Source organism: Aulostomus chinensis, chromosome 1, assembly GCF_037954235.1.
Source record: "Aulostomus chinensis isolate RoL2024-O1b breed Wild chromosome 1, RoL_Achi_v1.0, whole genome shotgun sequence".
Lineage (NCBI taxonomy): Eukaryota > Metazoa > Chordata > Actinopteri > Syngnathiformes > Aulostomidae > Aulostomus > Aulostomus chinensis.
In genome coordinates, this window is record NC_141320.1 from 57997273 (window position 1) to 58016340 (window position 19068).

The 19068-nt window shown below is 45.2% G+C and overlaps 2 protein-coding genes across 6 annotated transcripts in view; both read left to right on the forward strand.

The window, feature by feature from the left end:
- The window catches only part of LOC147272424 (diacylglycerol kinase zeta-like), an 81964-nt gene extending 65722 nt beyond the window's left edge, over nucleotides 1-16242 (forward strand). For 2 of the 5 annotated variants that reach the window (XM_086215424.1, XM_086215507.1), the window contains exons 32-36: nucleotides 4176-4216; nucleotides 4597-4717; nucleotides 4837-4873; nucleotides 5394-5493; nucleotides 13280-16242. In XM_086215424.1, the coding sequence (XP_086071550.1) occupies nucleotides 4176-4216; nucleotides 4597-4717; nucleotides 4837-4873; nucleotides 5394-5493; nucleotides 13280-13396 (416 nt within the window). In that variant the 3' untranslated portion in view covers nucleotides 13397-16242. The remainder of the gene's footprint in view (nucleotides 1-4175; nucleotides 4217-4596; nucleotides 4718-4836; nucleotides 4874-5393; nucleotides 5494-13279) is intronic. The other 3 variants (XM_086215583.1, XM_086215664.1, XM_086215742.1) reach the window with 2 other exon arrangements.
- LOC147272425 (uncharacterized) lies at nucleotides 11585-13250 on the forward strand. The gene is made up of 2 exons (XM_086204832.1): nucleotides 11585-11666; nucleotides 11877-13250. Exons 1-2 carry the CDS (start codon nucleotides 11585-11587, stop codon nucleotides 12989-12991), a joined length of 1197 nt encoding a protein of 398 aa, XP_086060958.1. The 3' UTR covers nucleotides 12992-13250.
- Nucleotides 16243-19068: the final 2826 nt, after the last annotated feature.

Genomic DNA, 19068 nt, shown 5'->3' on the forward strand with positions numbered 1-19068 from the left:
GATCATTCCGGAGGCTTCAGCTTGTGGCGCAGTTGAGCTGCTCTAGGTGACACTGAGAGCAGTCTCACGAGACAAAGAAAAAGCAAAAGAGATCCATCTTAGCGCCATAACCCTCGTGGTTAAGTGGCCCGCTCGCTCCGCCAAAGCCGAACTAGCCAGAAAAGGTCGTGCTCGGTCCACTGAGACGGATCCACGCTCCCTCCAGAGAGATTTTGGTGCCGGATTTTGCTTCAGACTGAGGTTTTAAAGTTAAGTTTAAAGTTACAACCTTACGCTGTCTCCAATATTGTTTTCAAGAATTTGGCAGGAAATCCAACCGGCATCACAACCTCAGGCCACGTGTAATCACACATGTGGACCGCCACATCCGGTGGGATCACCTGAGACCAGACAATTGGTTTGCATGCCTTCAAAAACTGTCCGACAGCACGTCAGGGAAGCTGATCTGAGGGCGCGTAACCGACTCGAGAGGGCAAACGCTCACTTCCAACGACGTCTGGCGCTTTTGGAGAAGCGTTCTCCGAGTGGACGAGCATCCCACAGGCGAAGGAGATGCGGCACTTGGCGAGGAAAACGGGGGTCACACCAGGTCCTTTGTATTTTGCACGGTTCTATGAAGGTATTGAGGCTAAAGTGGGCTTAACTCAGGGGTTTTCAAGTCATGATTTGGACCCTACGTACGACCTTGAGTGCGTCAGAGAGAGATGCGCTAGTGAAAAACAGAAAAAAGATAATCATGTGCGTTGGGATTCGAAGAATTAAACTCTTGATGCCATAATTGACTCATAAGCTGCTGATTCCTCATTTAATGTGATTTAAATCTCCAATTCCTTGATAATGTTTTGCATCTTGCTAATCGGGGGTCCCTATCAAATTTACTCGGTTTCTTCCAAAAACGTCAAAGTAGAATTCACGATTTAATTCGAAATGACCTTGAAGTAAACAGGAAGTTAGAATAATAAAGTTAAACAGTTTAAAAAAAAATAGGGGGGAAAAAAAATCAAATGTGTCAAGTTATATATTTAAAGGTTACTTCTGGAAGCCTGTGTCTAATTTTTAAGCCTTTCTCGGGCATCATCTGCTCATTTGAATGCTTTTACCTTAACAAGATGTGGTGATGGTATCCGGTTCTGTGGAAGGTGGAGACGGATCTGCCGCCCCAGTTGAGCTTGAGTCCTGATCTGCTGTTCAGGCTCCAAAATAAAACGTCGATGAAGATTTTCTGCCTCAGACGGAGCTCAGCGCCTCGTCCCAACATAGTAGCCCCCACGGGCCTGTTGAGTTATATATAGAGGAGTGGCCTGTCAGCCATGGCTGTGTAAATTAAGCTTAAAGCCACTAAAACTTGGCTTAAGCAACAGGTTTGGCCCAACATAAAAGAACAACTGTCACAACTGTGGTGTGGAGGCAGGTGGGAGCGAATGCAGAGACCAGCGGGCAAGTGGGTATTTCGGGCGGCGTGAACCAGGGGCTTGTACTAGGACGCAGGTCCAGAGGGGTCAACTCAAGGTGGTTCAGAGGAGTCTGTCAGACTTAAACTACTCAACAGCAGGCCAAGACATCAGATAAGAGCTCAAAACCTACCAACGCCACTCGAAAACCAGTTTGGTGTCAAGGACATTCAGGGTCATTGTCACTTTTACCTCGTAGCATCTGTTTTTAGTCCTCGTTTTAGGTTTTTAGCAACTCCTCCCGAGTGAACTATACTGCTTTCAACCTCGACACGTGTGCGACTGTCATCAAGGGCCGGCTCCGCCCCTTCTATGTGAGCGCACATGCTAATAGGCAGGGAAATGCTGTAGCGGTCGTGTTTATCACGGATTGTGGCTGTTTATATTTGTCAGCTCGCAAACGGTACTGTTTCGGAAGCATTCGTCACAGTACCAACAGGAAATTACTTTATTTTTACACCTTGAAGTACCACCTGTAGTGGGACGACCAAATCAGCTTCAGATTTGGCGAGGGACTCTTTTAGAAGTTGGTGACGGGTTACTTGGACGACTGTGAGTTTTGGTAAAAAGGCGTCGCAGTGGCAAGGCGGCCAATTTCCATAATTGTCCACAGAACAGAAAACCTCCACACGGTCAGATCTTTTTCCGACCTGCACACATTTGAGTCGAATTGTGGCTTAAATAAGCTGAATTTAATCGTAGCGCCACCCGGTGGTTACAGGAAGTGAGCCCGATGGAGCAAATCCTTTTATTTACACAAAATGAAAGCGTTGTCCTCACTTGATGTACGGTAACACAAAATGTTTTGTAATGCCAACAAGTGGATGCGGAAAGTTTGCTCTCAGAACTTTCTAGTTTTTCCGGTTGTGTCAGACATTATTGACTCATTTAAAGCAAAGAGAGCAAAATAATTTCTCTATTGTGGAGACTCTTTGCTGGATGCCGGGTGGCTAGGATGTGGACAGCTCGGATAATTTTTTTAATTAATGGCATAATTCGTGTGAACAGAAGCCAAATTAGTTTGGGAAATGTCAGGGGGGAAAAAAAAAAATAACAAAAACATTCAGCGCACACTGTCTGGCTTTCATGTGTTTTTTATTTCTAACGCGCAAACCGGCGGCTCCCATGAGGTCAGACAGGTTGACTGCATCAAACTGAGGAGTTCAGTGGAGCAAGTGACGTGTGTGTGTGTGTGTGTGTGTGTGTGAGTGTGTGAGCGAGAGCTCTGCCCAATTTATAGTCCAGATAGAGGCAGACAGGTCTATGCATCGCACCTATGGTTTAATAAATCCTCTCCTCTCCTTCTCTTTTGTCTTAAGACCGGCTCTCATTTTCTCTGCTTAATTCCTTCCTTGGGCTAAATTCATTTAATTCCTATGTGCAGACTGTGTGTCAGGTTTTTGTGGCGTGTGTGTGTGTGTGTGTGTGTGTGTGTGTGTGTGTGTGTTGTTCTTGATTTGTCTTGCAGCCACAAAAGCTCTGAGAGGTTTTTGATGTCTACACCCCCCCCCCCTCCCTTCCCCTCCCTTCTCTCTTTCTCTCACACACACACACACACACACACACACACACACACACACACACACACACACACTCTCTCACAGTAAACCTAACATAACTGGATTAGGACTCAGCTATTTAGAGAGAGGGGCGGTGAGAGCAAGTATTGAGGTCAACCTAATAAACATTCATCTCATATCTCGCCCGGTTTCAGCCGTACGCAAACGTACGTTTCATCCAGTGACACGAAAAACACCCAACTAACAGTTTGTTTGTTTGCTTTAAACGTGTTCTTGAGGATGTACGCGTAAATGTAGGCTTTGTCTAATTCCTCAGCCATTGTGTACTGTTTACTGCATCCCGGCTGCATGTTTGTATATTTCTCTCTCTAATCCATCTCTGAGAGTGACAATATAACTGCACATTATTATCTTTATAAAGGCAGAGCGCGTACGCCGCATGAGCACACCTTTTACTCTATTATTCCACTAAATATGCATCTTGATCGTCTGTATTCGTACCGCTTGTGCTCCATCCGATTCTATTTTAACCATGCGGTAGGTTACCGCCAAAATCATGGGCTTTTTTTTCTTTAAAAATTGAATATACAACATCATATTTACTGCTGGATTGAAAGAAAGATACAAAAATAGTAGAAGAAAAAAAAATCCAACAAGTGTATAAATGAATATTTCAAAAGGCTTTCCAAGTCACAAACCGCCATATTTCATCTTGATTAACAACAGGTAAACAGCTTTTTTTCATAGTACATATTTTCTCATATTTATTTTCCCAACGCGGTGACCCAGATCTGAAAATCTCTTCGCCTCTCAAATCAAAAGCTTCCAATGCATCAAATTAATCGTGACAAAAACCCACGGAATTAAAAGTTTGAATTGTTTTCTATATGCCAGATGTGGCAGTGAGCCGCTCCGGTGGCGGGGTAAAGTCACGTGACGGCAGAGAGCAACGCACAGCGAGTAGAAGTGTAAACAGAATGTGAGAACTGGGTTTAGCTCCAGGCGTGGGTAGCTGGCTCCTTTCTGATGTTGTCACATGTGAGGGTTTTGTGTGTGTGTGTGTGTGTGTGTGTGTGTGTGTGTGTGTGTGTGTGTGTGTGTGTGTGTTTGAGAAAGCCACAGTGGCCACTGGCTAGAGAAGGTTTATATTCAAATATTGTATTGCGATGAAGAATAAAATCGTAATCTCTTGCTCTGGTTGTAGAGATGCTGATCCAGTGCGTGAAGAACAAAGATCTGAAGAAGGTGAGTAGGAGTTTCAGCAGCCAATCAGGGAGCTGTGCATGAAAATTAACCCTTCGTAGCGGTTTTGTACCAAAGCTTTAGCCTGTTTATGCAGCTCAGAAGGTTACCGCTCAAATCGGTTAAAGATCAAGATCAAAGATCAAAGATAAAAAAAAATCAGGTCCTTCTATCTGAAGTATATGGAGTAGTATTGGTACGAGTATTGGTACTGTAACTCCCTTGAAGAAGGCACAAGTGGGTTTTCAGTTTGCTTGTTAGCTATCAGCCATTTTCCCCCGGCAACCTTCACCCGCGTCAGATACTTCCAGTTTGAAAACGCATTTTTTTTGTTTGTTTTCTATCTCCAAACTCACTTCGACACTCTCGTTTTTCACACTAAGCTCCAAGAGCTGCACACGAGAGGGTGTGACCTCACAGCGTTGGACCAATCAGGCTGCAGCTTGCTGCACCACGCTGCCAGCACAGGGAGCAAGGAGGTGGTCCGTTACATCCTCGATAACGGTAACTAGCACCCATCATCTCACTCGCCGTCGAAACGTAACCGTATCGGAGCAGAGCATTTGTCGGAAGACGGCGTGGTTTCTAATGTCTCCCCGCTTTGATCCGTCTCTGTTCTACAGCTCCGAGTGACCTGCTCGACGTCACCGACAAAATCACGTGAGATCACGTTTGTTCCTTCCTCCTAAAACATTCAGCAGTCCTAATTTTAATCGTGTGATTAATTTACATATTCTTCTTCCCTTTAACCACAATTGATCCCTCTATTCAGTAGCCCCATGGTGTGTGTGTGTGTGTGTGTGTGTGTGTGTGTGTGTGTGTGTGTGTGAGAGAGAGAGAGAGTTTTGTTGAAGCATGTAACTTTGTCCTTTGATTGTATTCTCACTCTTGATGTGGTTCCACTGGGCCCCGCGTGGCTTCTATATGTGCTGGGCATGCTAACAAGTGTACCAGATTTAAAAGAGAATAAACATAAGACACCAAACAACAGCAGTAGGGTGCCTGAACATCAATGCTTCATGACTCCCTGAAGATGTGAGATGTTGTTATCTGATCCCCCCCCCTTTCTGTCTTTTCTTTAACATATTTGTGTGTGTGTGTGTGTGTGTGTGTGTGTGTGTGTGTGTGTGTGTGTGTGTGTGTGTGTGTGTGTGTGTGTGTGTGTGTTCTGGCCCACCAGTGGGGAGACGGTTCTTCATCGAGCCGCGTCTTTGTGCCACAGGACCATCTGTCATTATCTGGTAGAAGCAGGAGCCTCGCTGATGAAGACAGACCTACAGGTACGTGGGGCGGAGCCTGGTCAGGTCGGTCCCGCGGGATCAGCAGGAAACCCTCACTTTAAACCTTCAAACCGGGATCGTCGCGGCCTCTTGTATAACGAGCCAGGGTTCTGATCTTATCAAAGATATTACATAAAGAGTCGAACTACTTGTGAAGCCCTGAGCTGAAATATATATCAAAGATTGTGTAGAAGCCCAACAGGGACAAGAGCGCTGCTGCCATTTTGGACTGAAACATCACACAATTCCGTCCATAGAATGACGGACAAGATGAAAACCGGTGTTATTAATTTCCCTGACAGTTCCAGCGTATCTGCCCGATGGTCTGGTAAGATATGAAATCCAGAAATAACGTTGCGCTGATGCAACAGTTGAGGTTCGTGATAGTTTTGAGTACTCGACGACAACTCTGGAGGGACCAGCTGGCCCTGGACTGAGCCGTAAAAGGAGGCGGTGTTGTGGAACATTGTGCACACGTAATAAAAGCTTACGGTAACGCGTGGGAGAAAAATCCTACATCGGAAAAAACTTAGAACAAGCCGCCGAGATGATACAATAAGATTCAACACGTCTGTGTCATAGACGCCTTTAACTTAAACAGCCAGGAAGCAAGGGGGGGGTTGTGACATACAGCAAAGGACCCCCGCCAGGGATTCGAACCGGCGCCAGCTGCGTATGTGACTCGCGCTCTAACCACTCGACCACCTCCTTTTTAAAAAAAATCGTACAGTTAGGGGTTCCCAAACTTTTTAGCTCAGGACCCCTAATGAGTCTCATGGGATTAAAATAAATTTAGAATTCAACCATTTTTATTTAAAAAAAAAATATTATCCTGTATTCATCTTGAGAAATGATTGGATTGTTTATCTGTACTTCAGTAGGTGTCAGCACAGGAACGGACATGAAACAAGCATTTCTCTATTTTTATTTCTGGAAATCATCAGGGGTCCCAGGTCCCTACCTTGGGAACCCCTGAGTTGGATGACATTATACACACTGGCGATGAAGTTCTACCGCACCGAGGAGGATCGTGACGCTACCTTTTATGCCTGAAGCTGCAGAAGTGTCGCTCACGCTCCCGCAGTGACTCCGGGCCGTCTCTGGATGTGGGTCGGGAGATTAGTGACGCTGTATTTCACCACGTTTCACAGCAACGTCTTCAATCTTTCTTAAAAAAACATAAACTTAATCCACACTCCCGCTTTTCTAAACGCTTTGTGGCGCGATGTCAGATTTTTGCTCTCAGCAAACTTTGGACGAAATGAATAGAAGAAAGTGGAGAGGGTGTGTGTGTGTGTGTGTGTGTGTGTGTGTGTGTGTGTGTGTGTGTGTGATGGAGCAGCAGCAAGCATGAATGCACTCACAGAGACACCGCAGTGCAGGAGGAGAGGAAACCAAAATAAGAGGCAAAGTGGTATCTTATACATGAAAACTGGCAAATACCCCCCGTTGGCTTTGTTAGTTTTTCTCATGTCTCGCACTCGGAACTCTGATCCCGACGACATTTTAACCTCGTCGGTACGTCGTGTCGATTCCGGCCCTAAAATATGAATGCTGGCTGTTCCATTTACGCGACGCTAGCTAGTCGGTGAGGTCGTGCCGTGAACAAGGACCGCTGCGTCCTCCCCTTGACGCCTCATCCATCAGCCGCCTCCCAGATGTTTAGCTTCTGTTATTAGACTGGAAAACACAAACCTGTGCTTGGTTATGGACAGACCATCGAGAGGGAAGTCTAGCATCGTGCTAACTGCTGCAAGTTTCTCTTAAACTCCTGAACTCATCAGTTCAGGAAGGAACGTATTTACCGAGTAAACACACCGGACTTTCCTCGTCTCCCACCGTAGTCACGGGGAAGCCCGTCACCACATACGCTTCGTCATATTTCCTCGTCTTAGCTTTCGGGACTTTCGTTTGTCTCATTATCTCCGTCTCTCTCCGCCTTTCTTTTCATCCCTGTTAATTATTTTTCCACGGTGTCTCTTGAGGGTTTGTTCACTGCACTTCATATCTCCCGCTCTGTGCTGTGTGTGCGCATGCTCAATCTAAAAAAAAAAAACCTACACCATAGAGCGAATACTGCCTGCGCAGACTCTGACAGTGAGAGCGCCACTGCCACCTACTGTAGCAGATGTGCAATTACACTTTACTTAAGGAAAGCAAAATAAAGAAGCATGTTCCCCGGGGTCACACGCACCCCCCCTCCGGCATTGCGGGGTGCGCCCCGCTATTTGAGAAGGACTGCCTTAGCTGGACTTCTCTACTTTAGGATTCCCAGAGATTCCAGATCAGGGCTCCAGTAGTGTGGAATGAGTCTGCCGACCTATGTAGGGCACGAAGGTGCCAATGAAAATCCTCACAAGTGCACATGAGGAATGAACCGGGGTGTGAAGCCGTATGGCTAATCAAAGCACTCCAGCTCGAACGGGTTACAGCTTCTGAACTGTGTTCTTACATCACAGCGGGACCTTGGTGTAGCGCGGCTGCACGGTACATCACCAGCACGTGTGCTGCCTGCCAGACCCTCCATTAACGGTGTTAGTGGGCTCACAGCTGTCTGTGGGAACAGAGGGAGGGCATCTCAGAGGTGAAGATCTGCAATAAAGATCTAATACGCTGCCTTAAATGATTCTGATGTACAACTCCTTCCCCGATAAGGCCCGGAGTGATTTTCTTTGCCGGCATTGGTCGAGGCAGTAGCGCGTGACCTCGGCAAAACCACGGAATAATCTCCAGATTGATATGCGAGCCATTCTTAATGAGACTGAGCAAGATTGTGATCTCATGTCCTCAACGTGCGTAATCCAGTGACGGGTAGTTCCAGCATCCTTACTGATGTTCCGTTTGATAAGAAACAGGAAGAACGTCTGGGAGTCTGAGCAGCAGATACAATATCTGTGGTTATCAGACTGCAGCAGGGTGGCGTGTGCACCTGCGCTGTCTGCCTTTAGCAACTGAAACTTCATCTCCCAAAACAAATCTACAACTCGCAATGTTGAATAAGATGGGAGTTTGAAGGGAGCAACCAGAGTGAGAGGGTTATTTTATGTAAGAGGAAAAAGAAAAGATCCAAAAATGACCCCATGAGTACAATCGCAGGAACAAGTGCAAAGACGAAACACGTAGCGGATGAAATGTCGCTGCACACCAAGTGAAGACAAAACCGTGTAGACCCGATCACGTGAGTCCGGTTCCTTCGCTTTAATGTTCTACGAGGAAGTCGGACGCCTCACCAAAGTAACACAGGAACTCATCGTAAGGTTCTAAAGATGACCAGCCACAAATCGAATGGGTTCCACTTTGACCCGCATTTTCTTGGTGAAAATCGACCTTTTCGAGTGACCCTTCTGAAAACGCAAACGCGGCTGATGACACGACCTCCTTAGCAGAGGTCATTAGCGCGACTGTAACTATTTAGCTTGTTAGCTACAGTTTAGCCCCACCTCAAAATAACAAAGATTACTTTAGGACGCCCTGTTAGTGCCTTCAAATCTGTTTTATGGCAAAGTCCAAACTGCTTCAGTCTTGTTTTCTCATAGTAGTTTACCATCTTTGCTGCTTGCAGTCAGAAATATCAGAAAAACGACTTCCTGCCGGTACCTCTGAAAATACATAGTGTTAGCATTAGCGTGCTGAGTTGGCTGTTATCAGCCACACTTTCCTAGTAAACCACTCACTTTTCTCATGAATAAATAAAACATATTTTCAACTCCCAGCCAGGCCCCTCCATAGTTTTTGCAAATGTGTACATTCAAAGATGAATTTGAACTAAACACACACAAAGTGATCTGTTTTTAGCAGGTATCTCTAAAGCAGTTCTGGATCCAGGATTTAAAGTCTGATCTATAATCAAAATGAGGGCCTGAGCCCCTGCTGCTGCTGCTGCTGGCGTTGATCAAGGCAGCGGGTGAAAGCGGGTGAACAGCACCGCGTTTGCAGAACACTCAACGTTACGGGCAAATTAATAAATCATCAAAATAAATAAAACAAAAAAACCCCACTCAAATCCTGCTTACCTACCATTTTTTAACTGGAAACAGGCAGACGCCGTCATTATTTATTGAAATTCAGGTGGTGGGTTCTAAAGGTTCCGAGGAGTAGGATTCAGAGGGATCTATGAGCCAAAACACAATAGAATATTATGGTTGTATTCATCAGTGTATAATAACCTGAAATGAAGAATTTTTTTCTCCATAGCCCAGAATGGCTTCAGCAAACACATTCATTTATATTGAAGAGGCAGTTCAGAGAGTTTCGCCCGTTTTATTATTATTATGGAGAGCAAGCAAATGCTCACGAGGCGTTTGTGTTGTAAGAAGTTTGCTAACTCAAATTTACACAACTAGAGGCTCTCCCCTTATTACTTTTTGCACATTAAAACCTCACAACTAGATGAGACAAAATCCTACACACTGTCCCTTTAATGGTAAACTTCTGCTCAATCTACCAGACGACAGCGTTTTCCTCTTGTGTGCCTTCGAAAAGGTTTATCAGGTCATTTTTTGAATCTCGCTATCTGAGAGGAGAACGATCAGGTGACGTGCGAGGAATATCCACGAGAAACACAGTGCAACACAACATCGGAGTTCGCGGGAAGTGCACAAACTTGAAAATCGTTACATTCAAAAACAAAAAGGAAAAAAAAGAGAATTTCTGTCTGCAGTTGCTTTTCTGTCGGTCAGAAAAATTCAGATGAAGCCACCTTCTGATTTAATGTGGAGGGGGAAAGAAACACTGCTTTATACACGGTAGACATGAGAAAAAAAAAGGGCGCTTAGAACGCCGCCTTCATCTTTTTCTTTCCTGTCCGTACATCTAATTTGTGAACCGCACTCGATTCTTAAAGAAATCTGACTGCGATACGTTCCTCTGCAGGTTCACACACACACGCGCGCGCGCGCAAGGTGGTTTCTGGGTGCACATTGTGACAAAATGGCGTACGATTGCCCGTGTGCTCAATTAAGATCAATTCGCTTCAGATTTTTCTCTGAATATATGGAGCATGTCTAGACCACACTCTATTATATATGTACAGAGACCCAAACACTCCCCCGTGAGCAAGCGCTTGGCAACTGTGGTGGGGGGGGGGGGGGACCCTCCCTTTTATTTTGCCTTTCCGTGCCACACTTTGTGAATATGAAATCATAGCGAACTGATATTAATTAACACGCTCTAATGCGAGCTGTCAAAGGACGTCAGAGACGGTTAGAACGCGTATGTTCGGCTTTGGGATCCTGTTTTTGAAACTTTTGAACTCATAAGAGGTTCAGGGTGACTTCTGGTCAGCCTTCAGAAATTGATAATTGATAGATTTGATAATTGATTGAAAATGTTATGGACAAATATTTCAGGACTCAACTTAATACCCGCTGTGCTTCATCTCTTAGTCAATCGTAGGTGCCGCTTTGGGCGCGACGTAAATCAAATCATGCATCACTTCCTGTTTCCTACCGCTGTCGCGGGGTCCCTCCCTGTGCGTCCGGTCCCCGCCGGCTCCCTCCATAACTTGTTTGAACCGTGGAAAAAATGCTGGGGGAGGAAAAAAAAAAAAGTGCCCAGACTTTGCTGTGACCTAGATACAGAGACGGAGAGAGAGATCACGTGACAGGCAAATAAACGAAAGTAAATAACTGGAGAGAAGACGATGATTTGGGGCCGTGAGTGGTGCGTTTTATCTCAGCATCTCCTCTCTCCGTCTGTCTTGACGATTCATGGTAACTGGAGGCTTTAGGAGGACTTGCTTCATGCTCGCATCCGTTTCTGAAATACGGCTGAAATTACTTTATCTCACTCTCCCTATACACCCCCCCTTATTCTTGTACACACACACTAAACTAATTAGTGTGTCCAAAACTGTGGAAGTGATTTAGCATAATGGCCCCTCCCCACAGCCAGTCAGTGTGTGTCCTCTCAAGGACGCAAGTGGTTTATTTCACGACAAAAAAAAATCATTTCTTTCTCAGCTTCCCTCTTTTTTTTTTTGTCAGTTGGAGAGACGATGCTACATTAGCGGCAAGAGAAGTTTTCAATCTTCGAAAAACAGCAAATGGTAACCCGTCAGCCGAGGCATCAAGCGGCCCGTAAAACTGCAATCATGGTAGCGCAGTTCCGTCGAGCTTCCAACAGAGCTACGACTGCGAAGGGTTTGCTAGCAGCCAATACGGCTCACAGTGGAGGTACAAGAAGCTCAACCTAGCTCCTCGCTAAAATGGCTGCTCCGGCTCGTAAGAGCATGTGAGGCTAAGTCCAGGTTAGCTTCACGGCTAACCTCCGTCCACGTAGTGAAAAGACAGATATTTTGGGAGACTTTTGGCTGCCCACCAACCAGCAGCTTCGGCTGAACAAGCTGAGATCCATGTATGATGACATCACTCATCTAAGCTGAGTGCTTTTATTCCGACCGGCAGAAGCTAACATATTCTGGGGTCGCCCCCCCCCCCGGGTATCTCCAGTTCCTCTGGTACCTCCAGTAACTTTAGCACCTCCAGTCTCCAGTAACTCTAGCACCTTCTGTACCTCTACTACTTCTCGTCCCTCTGGTACCTCCAGCACCTCTAGTCCCTCTGGTACTTCCAGTTCCTCTAGTACCTCCACTACCTCTCGTCGCTCTGGCACCTCTAGTCCCTCTGGTACTTCCAGTAACTCTAGTACCTCCTGTACCTCTACTACCTCTAGTCCCTCTGGTACCTCCAGTTCCTCTAGCACCTCCAGTAATTCTAGTACCTCCACTACCTCTCGTCCCTCTGGTACCTCCAGCACCTCTAGTCCCTCTGGTACCTCCAGTAACTCTAGTACCTCCTGTACCTCCACTACTTCTCGTCCCTCTGGTACCTCCAGCACCTCTAGTCCCTCTGGTACCTCCAGTTCCTCTAGTACCGCCAGTAACTCTAGTACCTCCACTACCTCTCGTCACTCTGGCACCTCCAGCACCTCTTGTCCCTCTAGTAACCCCAGTTCCTCTAGTACCTCCAGTAACTCTAGTACCTCCTGTACCTCTACTACCTCTAGTCCCTCCAGTACCTCCAGCACCTCTTGTCCCTCTAGTACCCCCAGTTCCTCTAGTACCTCCAGTAACTCTAGTACCTCCTGTACCTCTACTACCTCTAGTCCCTCCAGTACCTCCAGTTCCTCTAGTACCTCCAGTAACTCTAGTACCTCCTGTATCTCTACTACTTCTAGTCCCTCCAGTTCCTCTAGTACCTCCAGTAACTCTGGTACCTACCGTACCTCCACTACCTCTCGTCCCTCTTGTACCTCCGCTATCTCTAGTACCTCTGGTCCCTTGGCATCTCTAGTGCCTCTACTGCCTAGTCTCTCTCGTAACTCCAGTACCTTCAGTACCTCTAGTCCCTCTAGTACCTCCAGTACCTCTAGTACCTCCAGTACCTCCTGTACCTTCAGTACCTCTAGTATCTCTAGTACCTCCAGTACCTCCTGTACCTTCAGTACCTCTAGTATCTCTAGTACCTCCAGAAACTCCAGGACTCCTTCTACATTCTGAATAAAATTGAACTGTCAGACTTGGTCTCACATCTTGGGTGTGAGGTGGTGAGTCAGTGAGTGTTTCATCACAACACATCCAAATATCACCAATAAATGAAGATAAGGAGGTGGTAGTTGTTTTCGATTCAATCAGAAATTAGCAGTCAATAAAAATACCGATAACGACACCATGAATTCAACTCCTGACGGTACAACACAATTAAACAACTGTTGCAATTGGAGCATTAATCAATATCTCTCTCTCTCTCTCTCCGTCCCCCCCCCCCCCTCCCCCTCCCCTCCCTAGGGTGACACTCCCAAGAACCGGGCAGAGAAGGCTCACGACGCTGAACTGGCAGCCTATTTAGAAAACAGGCAACATTACCAGATGATACAGAGGGAGGACCAGGAAACGGCGGTCTGACGCCGTCGAACTCTTTACGAACGCGACGGGGATCGAGAAAAAAACAAAAACAAAAAAACAAACCGCTGCCTTTCGCCACCATCTTCACGAGACTGAGTGCAGGCAGAGTGAAGCTGTGCCAAATCTGATCCTGTAACGATGAGCACGACGATGGTAATGAGTTTCGGTGGATGCTTATGTAAATGAGTGGGAAGTTGAACAGTCAGATTTGTAGAATCGTCGTAGCTCAGTAACGAAAAGTGAAATCAGTAAAAGAAAAACCACTGAAGCAGAGTCCAGATATGTGCGTTACACACCTTAGGGAGGCGCGCGCGCGCGTGTGTGTGTGTGTGTGTGTTTCTCCTGCTGCTGGTATGAGATGGAGCAGCTAACGGTCACCAGCGTCGAATTAAATTCACTCTCCTTCGGAGCCTTAATGTCTCGGCAAACCTAACGATGATTTGCGCTGTCAATTAAGAAGCTTCTGCCAGCTCGGCTCGGAGAACTCACCAGAAGACAGAGAGATTTTCCGGCGAAAGAACAATCGGAGGAGTTTGAAGTGCTGGGTAAATCCCAACCAGTATTAAGAGGAAAGGTCAACGGGGGTCAAAACCATCAGAATTCCTTCAAAGGGGACCATTATTATTTACTGCTTATGTCTTTAAAATCGCAAACATTTACTTACGGAATGTTTGCGAGGACCGCGCGTCAGATTCCATGCCATTCCAGCTCGTAACCGTGATAACGTGTTTGGACCAAATGACTGTCAATATCAATCATGGAGCTCCGTCAGATGGACGTGACCTCAGAGTTCACGTGTCTCGGTTGCTTCCATCCCATCCTTTTCCACTTCAGTATCCGCACATTCTGTATTTAGTTGATTTCTCTTCATACATTCTTCAAAATGGTTCATATTCACGTCGGATGTCAAGAAAAACCACAAAAAAAAATCCCTCTTCGACCGAATGTTCGTTTGGCCGAGGTGGCACAAATTCAACATGTCTCCTGTCAAATGCAGCCCGTCCAAAAATCAAAACACAAGAATAAACACAGAAATGTCTTGTGTCCCGTTATCAGACTGGGAGAGCGCGTGAGTTGGCTTCACTCTCAGATGGGGTGCGAACGGGGTGTTAGCATTTAAAACTGACTTTTCGTATTTCAAAGACAAAAAAAACCAACCCAAAAAAAAGATTTTTTTTTTTTTCATTCATTGAATTTTTTTGCTATTAAGGAAATACCATAACTCCATTCCCCAAATTCCCACAAACGGGTTTCACATTCCAGCCAGTGACAAAGAAGCCCAGTTCCTCCACTGGGAGACCGTTTGCTATGTTCTGCTAGCAGCCAGTGTTTGTAGCATTTTACTGTGCTTACACGGCAAAAAAAATCAACAGAACCCCCCCACACACACACTTTTGCCGCTATGGCTTCAAAATTCCTAGTAGCTAACTGGATTCGAAAAGGTTTTCCAGTTGAACTCCTAGTAAGAGAAAGCTAGACATTAGCATTAAGGGAGCAAACATTAAACGGAGCGGAAAACCGAGTTTATCGAAACTAGCTCGAGTTGCCGAATAAAATTACAATTTGTGCCGGAAAAACGGATAAATTCCATCAGACGAACTGCTCTGGAGAATTAAAAAAACACAAGAGAACCCCCGTCAGAAGCGGGGGGAACCACAGGCACAGCCGCCGCCCCCTTGGTTCAGTAGCACATCGAGAAATGAACGGCGGCTAGCTAACGCTTTAGACGCCATGTTGTATGATGAACTCAGGAAGACTTCCATGCCTTTTGCGTGTTAGGCAATCTCCGCCAGTTGTAGCTGCACACACATTCTCTAGAAATGGATATTTTTCAAGAGCAAATGTGCATCAGAAACATACCTTTGCACCAACTAGCAAGATTTCACCGTCGCGACGACCGATTCCCGCGGGTTTACCTTCGAGCTTAGCGAATGAAATAAAAGTCGCCACGATGGGCGATCAGAATAAATTGTAAATAGTTGAATTTTCAGATTAAAGGTTGTTTTTTTTTGTTTTTTTTGGTTTTCTTTTTTCCAAATTCTATTTACTCGTACAGCCGATTGCACGGACAGAGGAAGGATTTGCTTGGTAAATTGTTTGAACTCCACATCGGCGAGTACTCGCCCAGCAGCTGCCAAATACCGACAAAACCAAAAAAAAAAGAAGATTCAAACTAGCTTTTAATGTTCACGTCTTATTGTTTTGCTTGTGAAATTTAGCATCTGAACTGTTTTCGGAGGTTCCGCACTGACATTTCTGCAGGTGAAGAGCAATTTTATTTACATCGATGGCCAATTAGTCTTTATTCTCTCTCTTTTTTTTCTTTTTTTTTTTTTGTCCTGGTAAATACACTGGTGTGAAATAGTCGACCTTTGGATTGATTGATTTTTTTTTTTCTCCTTTTCTGAATGTGTTTGAAATTGATTGATATTTGTAGATAAATACGAAGACAATAAAAGAAGATACAACTTTTTTTTTCACAGCGTTTTTGTTGTTGTTGTTGTTGTTGTTGTTGTTGTTTTTCAAAGGCGGAATAATTAGCTTGCTTTGCTGTACATTTCAAGAATAACAAGCCATTGTGAATTTGTGTTCGTGCCGGTTTCATCAGTGTTTCAGGATGTTCACGTACTTGCCAATGTATCCGGTCCGCATAGGTGTAATTAAAACCGTCCCATTTAACGACTTTGCAAATAAATCTACTTTCATTGAAGGTGCTATTTTTTCCGTTTCTGTGAAAACTGTTGTAATTTCATGAGGCGCCGGAGTGTGTGACGCTTGTGCGGGAGCGGAGAGGCTGTGAAAGGCTCCGGCTATATTTCTTTTACCGTGAACTCTGACAGGATTTGCTAAAACGATGTTGCCCTGGGAGCTGAATATGCATTGGTTCAGGTATTGATTGCGATGGATTCAGTCGCAGCGGGACAGGGAGTCCAATTAGCGACAATCCTTTCTTTACTTGTTTACCAATTTTCGCTCTGATTTCTGTGGAGGATTTACACAAATAAATAGAAAATGTGGATAGAAGTGTGAACCACTGCACCTAATCTGGAAGAATGGGAGGATTCAGTAAACAGAACAAGTTTGGGATTTTGGCCACTTATGAACGGCGGTCCTCACTTCACATGAGCATTAATGTTGGTACGAACGCGCCTAAAAAAATTAGAAGCGGCGCAACATCAGGAACAGGGAGCGCATTTTGAAAGCCGGAACTCAAGAGGAACCACGACACAAACAATATTTTCAACTCCCAATCGGCAAGAAGTGTCATTATAAAAGATGAAAACTGCATTTTTTTTTAAAAATCTCATCTTAAACAGGGTGAAGTCTTTAATCCTGTTTCTGTCTTCCCTGAGAGGACTTGCACTCACTTTCTTCTGGGATCCCTCAGGGGCCATTTTCAGGCCTCATTTCTTTTTCTTTGTTGCCCTTTGAGTTGATTTTTAAGAGGCACAATATTTCCTTCTGTTGTTTGTATTTGATCTACCAGACCCATCTACTGCTTTGCTGCTTTAAAAAAAAAAACAAAAAACAACAACCCTCAAAACCGGAATGGATTTGAACCGAGTTCATGATGATCCGCCCTTTTGTCTCTCGCGGTCAATCTTTTGTGATAAATCTCGGTGTGATTTTTGAGCCGACAGAAAAAGCAATTCCAAACTTTTTCAGTGAGGATTTTCAGAAAAGGTAAAACCTGATCCCTCAAAGGTTTTTGGGTGGATCATCCAGACTTTTATCACATAATGATTGGATAAATGTAAATCTGTATGTGGGCCCTGAACACTCCTCCCTTCATCGACTCCAACCGTATTTTCTTATCGTTTCAGACGTTCTGCCCTTTTCTAATTCAATCCCTTTCAACTTTTTTAGCTGACATTTTACATTCAGCACTCCCAAATATGACGGCTTGTTTGCTCTTTACTTTGTGGAGAAGAGTTTTCACTGCAGACTGACTGAGGTTTTTGGAGTTCGTGCTCCGCCGTGTAGATTTTCATTCGAGCGTTCTTGACTTCCCTCTCAACCGTATCACATGAAACGATTCTTTTTTTACCGGTGCAAACCTCCTTACGCTCGTATTTTACAGGGATTTGCGAAGTATAACGCCTGGTGCTTTATTTCACTTACTGAGAACACGCTAATTCACCCTTTAAGGTGCTCTGAAGGTCCCTGTAAAGTTGATATTCAAAATATTTGAGGAAGAAGTCAAGAAGAGCCTTGAGCTCCCTCACTGTGAATAACTCAAAAACAACGTTGCTTTAAATACCACTTGCCAAGAATACCAATCAATATCTTATTGATTCAGTCCAAGGCATTTGGTTTTGTGCCGTCTGCTCCAACGCGTCCAATCAGGATATTTCAAATAGCCCCTTTAAGATCAAATATATGGATCGCTTTGACTTGCTGTCAGTATATTTGATGACTAGCGCGAATGTTTTTATGAACAAGTGGCCCGTATTACTTTATCAATCCCCTCTTCCTCAGTAATTACTCCGGACCTCACGTGGAATCACCCTCGGTAAAGGTCACCCTTTCTGCCAGGGATTACGGATAACGGACCGGATAACCGTGCGGAAAATGCATCAGAATTATTTGTCGGTTCATCATCAACCAGGGAAGAGTTTTGGAAAAAGGAAGACGGCGAACGATCACACTGAAAACTGAAGCTTTTCATTGACACATTAGGACCGATCGATCCGAACAATCTCTTCTAAATAGCTCCGCCGACAAAGCGGCGTGATGACATTTTGCCGGGTGGTGCTGAATGAAGCAGCTGTCTCTGGGAAGGGTGATTTCTTCCCAGGGTGTTGTATCTCGGCTTTTTAATGAGCGGATGTGTAGGCTCTCGATTCATAAATAGTGATGGGATTTATGGCCCTTTGAAGGGTAGATGGATCTTCCCGAAAGCTGATAAAACCATTCAGAAGTACGGCTCATCTTTTTCTTTTTTTTCTTTTTTCTCTCCGTTTGGCTGAACAGCAGAAGCAGTAGGGTCGAGAAAAATCCAGGGACGCGTCCCAACTATTAATCGAATGATTTATTGTCTTAGGGGGTCGGGCAAAGGTTCCCAAAACAAAATAATTACACATTAAGATACGACAAGTATCCCCATATCCCGATGTGTTGTGATATTCCTCAGGATCAGGATCACGTATGGTGTGAGTTCTCAATTCAGTTGCGTTCCCTTCAAATCGAACGGCGGCGAGGAAAGGTTTGTGAACAGTATTTTTCTTCGTCCAACCTTTTCGAGCGGAAGCCAAAGTGCCTCAAGTTTACCGTTTCGGGGGCCGTGTTGGCTTCTGACTGGCCCCCAACTGCCTCACTCGGAACTACAGGAAATGCAGCACAGTACAGTGCAGTAGCTGTACTGGGACACCTACAGGAAGAAAAGAGTACTGCGGTATGGATATTTCATCCCACTTATCGATACATGCAGGCTAGCAGGTATCGCATCAGTCCGTGTCATATCTGACATCAACCTTAGCAAACAGAAAGCAACTCTCAGCATCAATCCAGCGTCACATGACATCATCAGCGACATCAGCCACTGTCCGAACGATCAAAGAAGCCTCAAGTCTGAAAATGCAACTTAAGGCATCGCTGCGTTTGAGTTGCGGACAGTTTGGAGCACAACTGAGAGGGTAGAGGGGATCGACTACGCGTTCAACAAGGTCAGC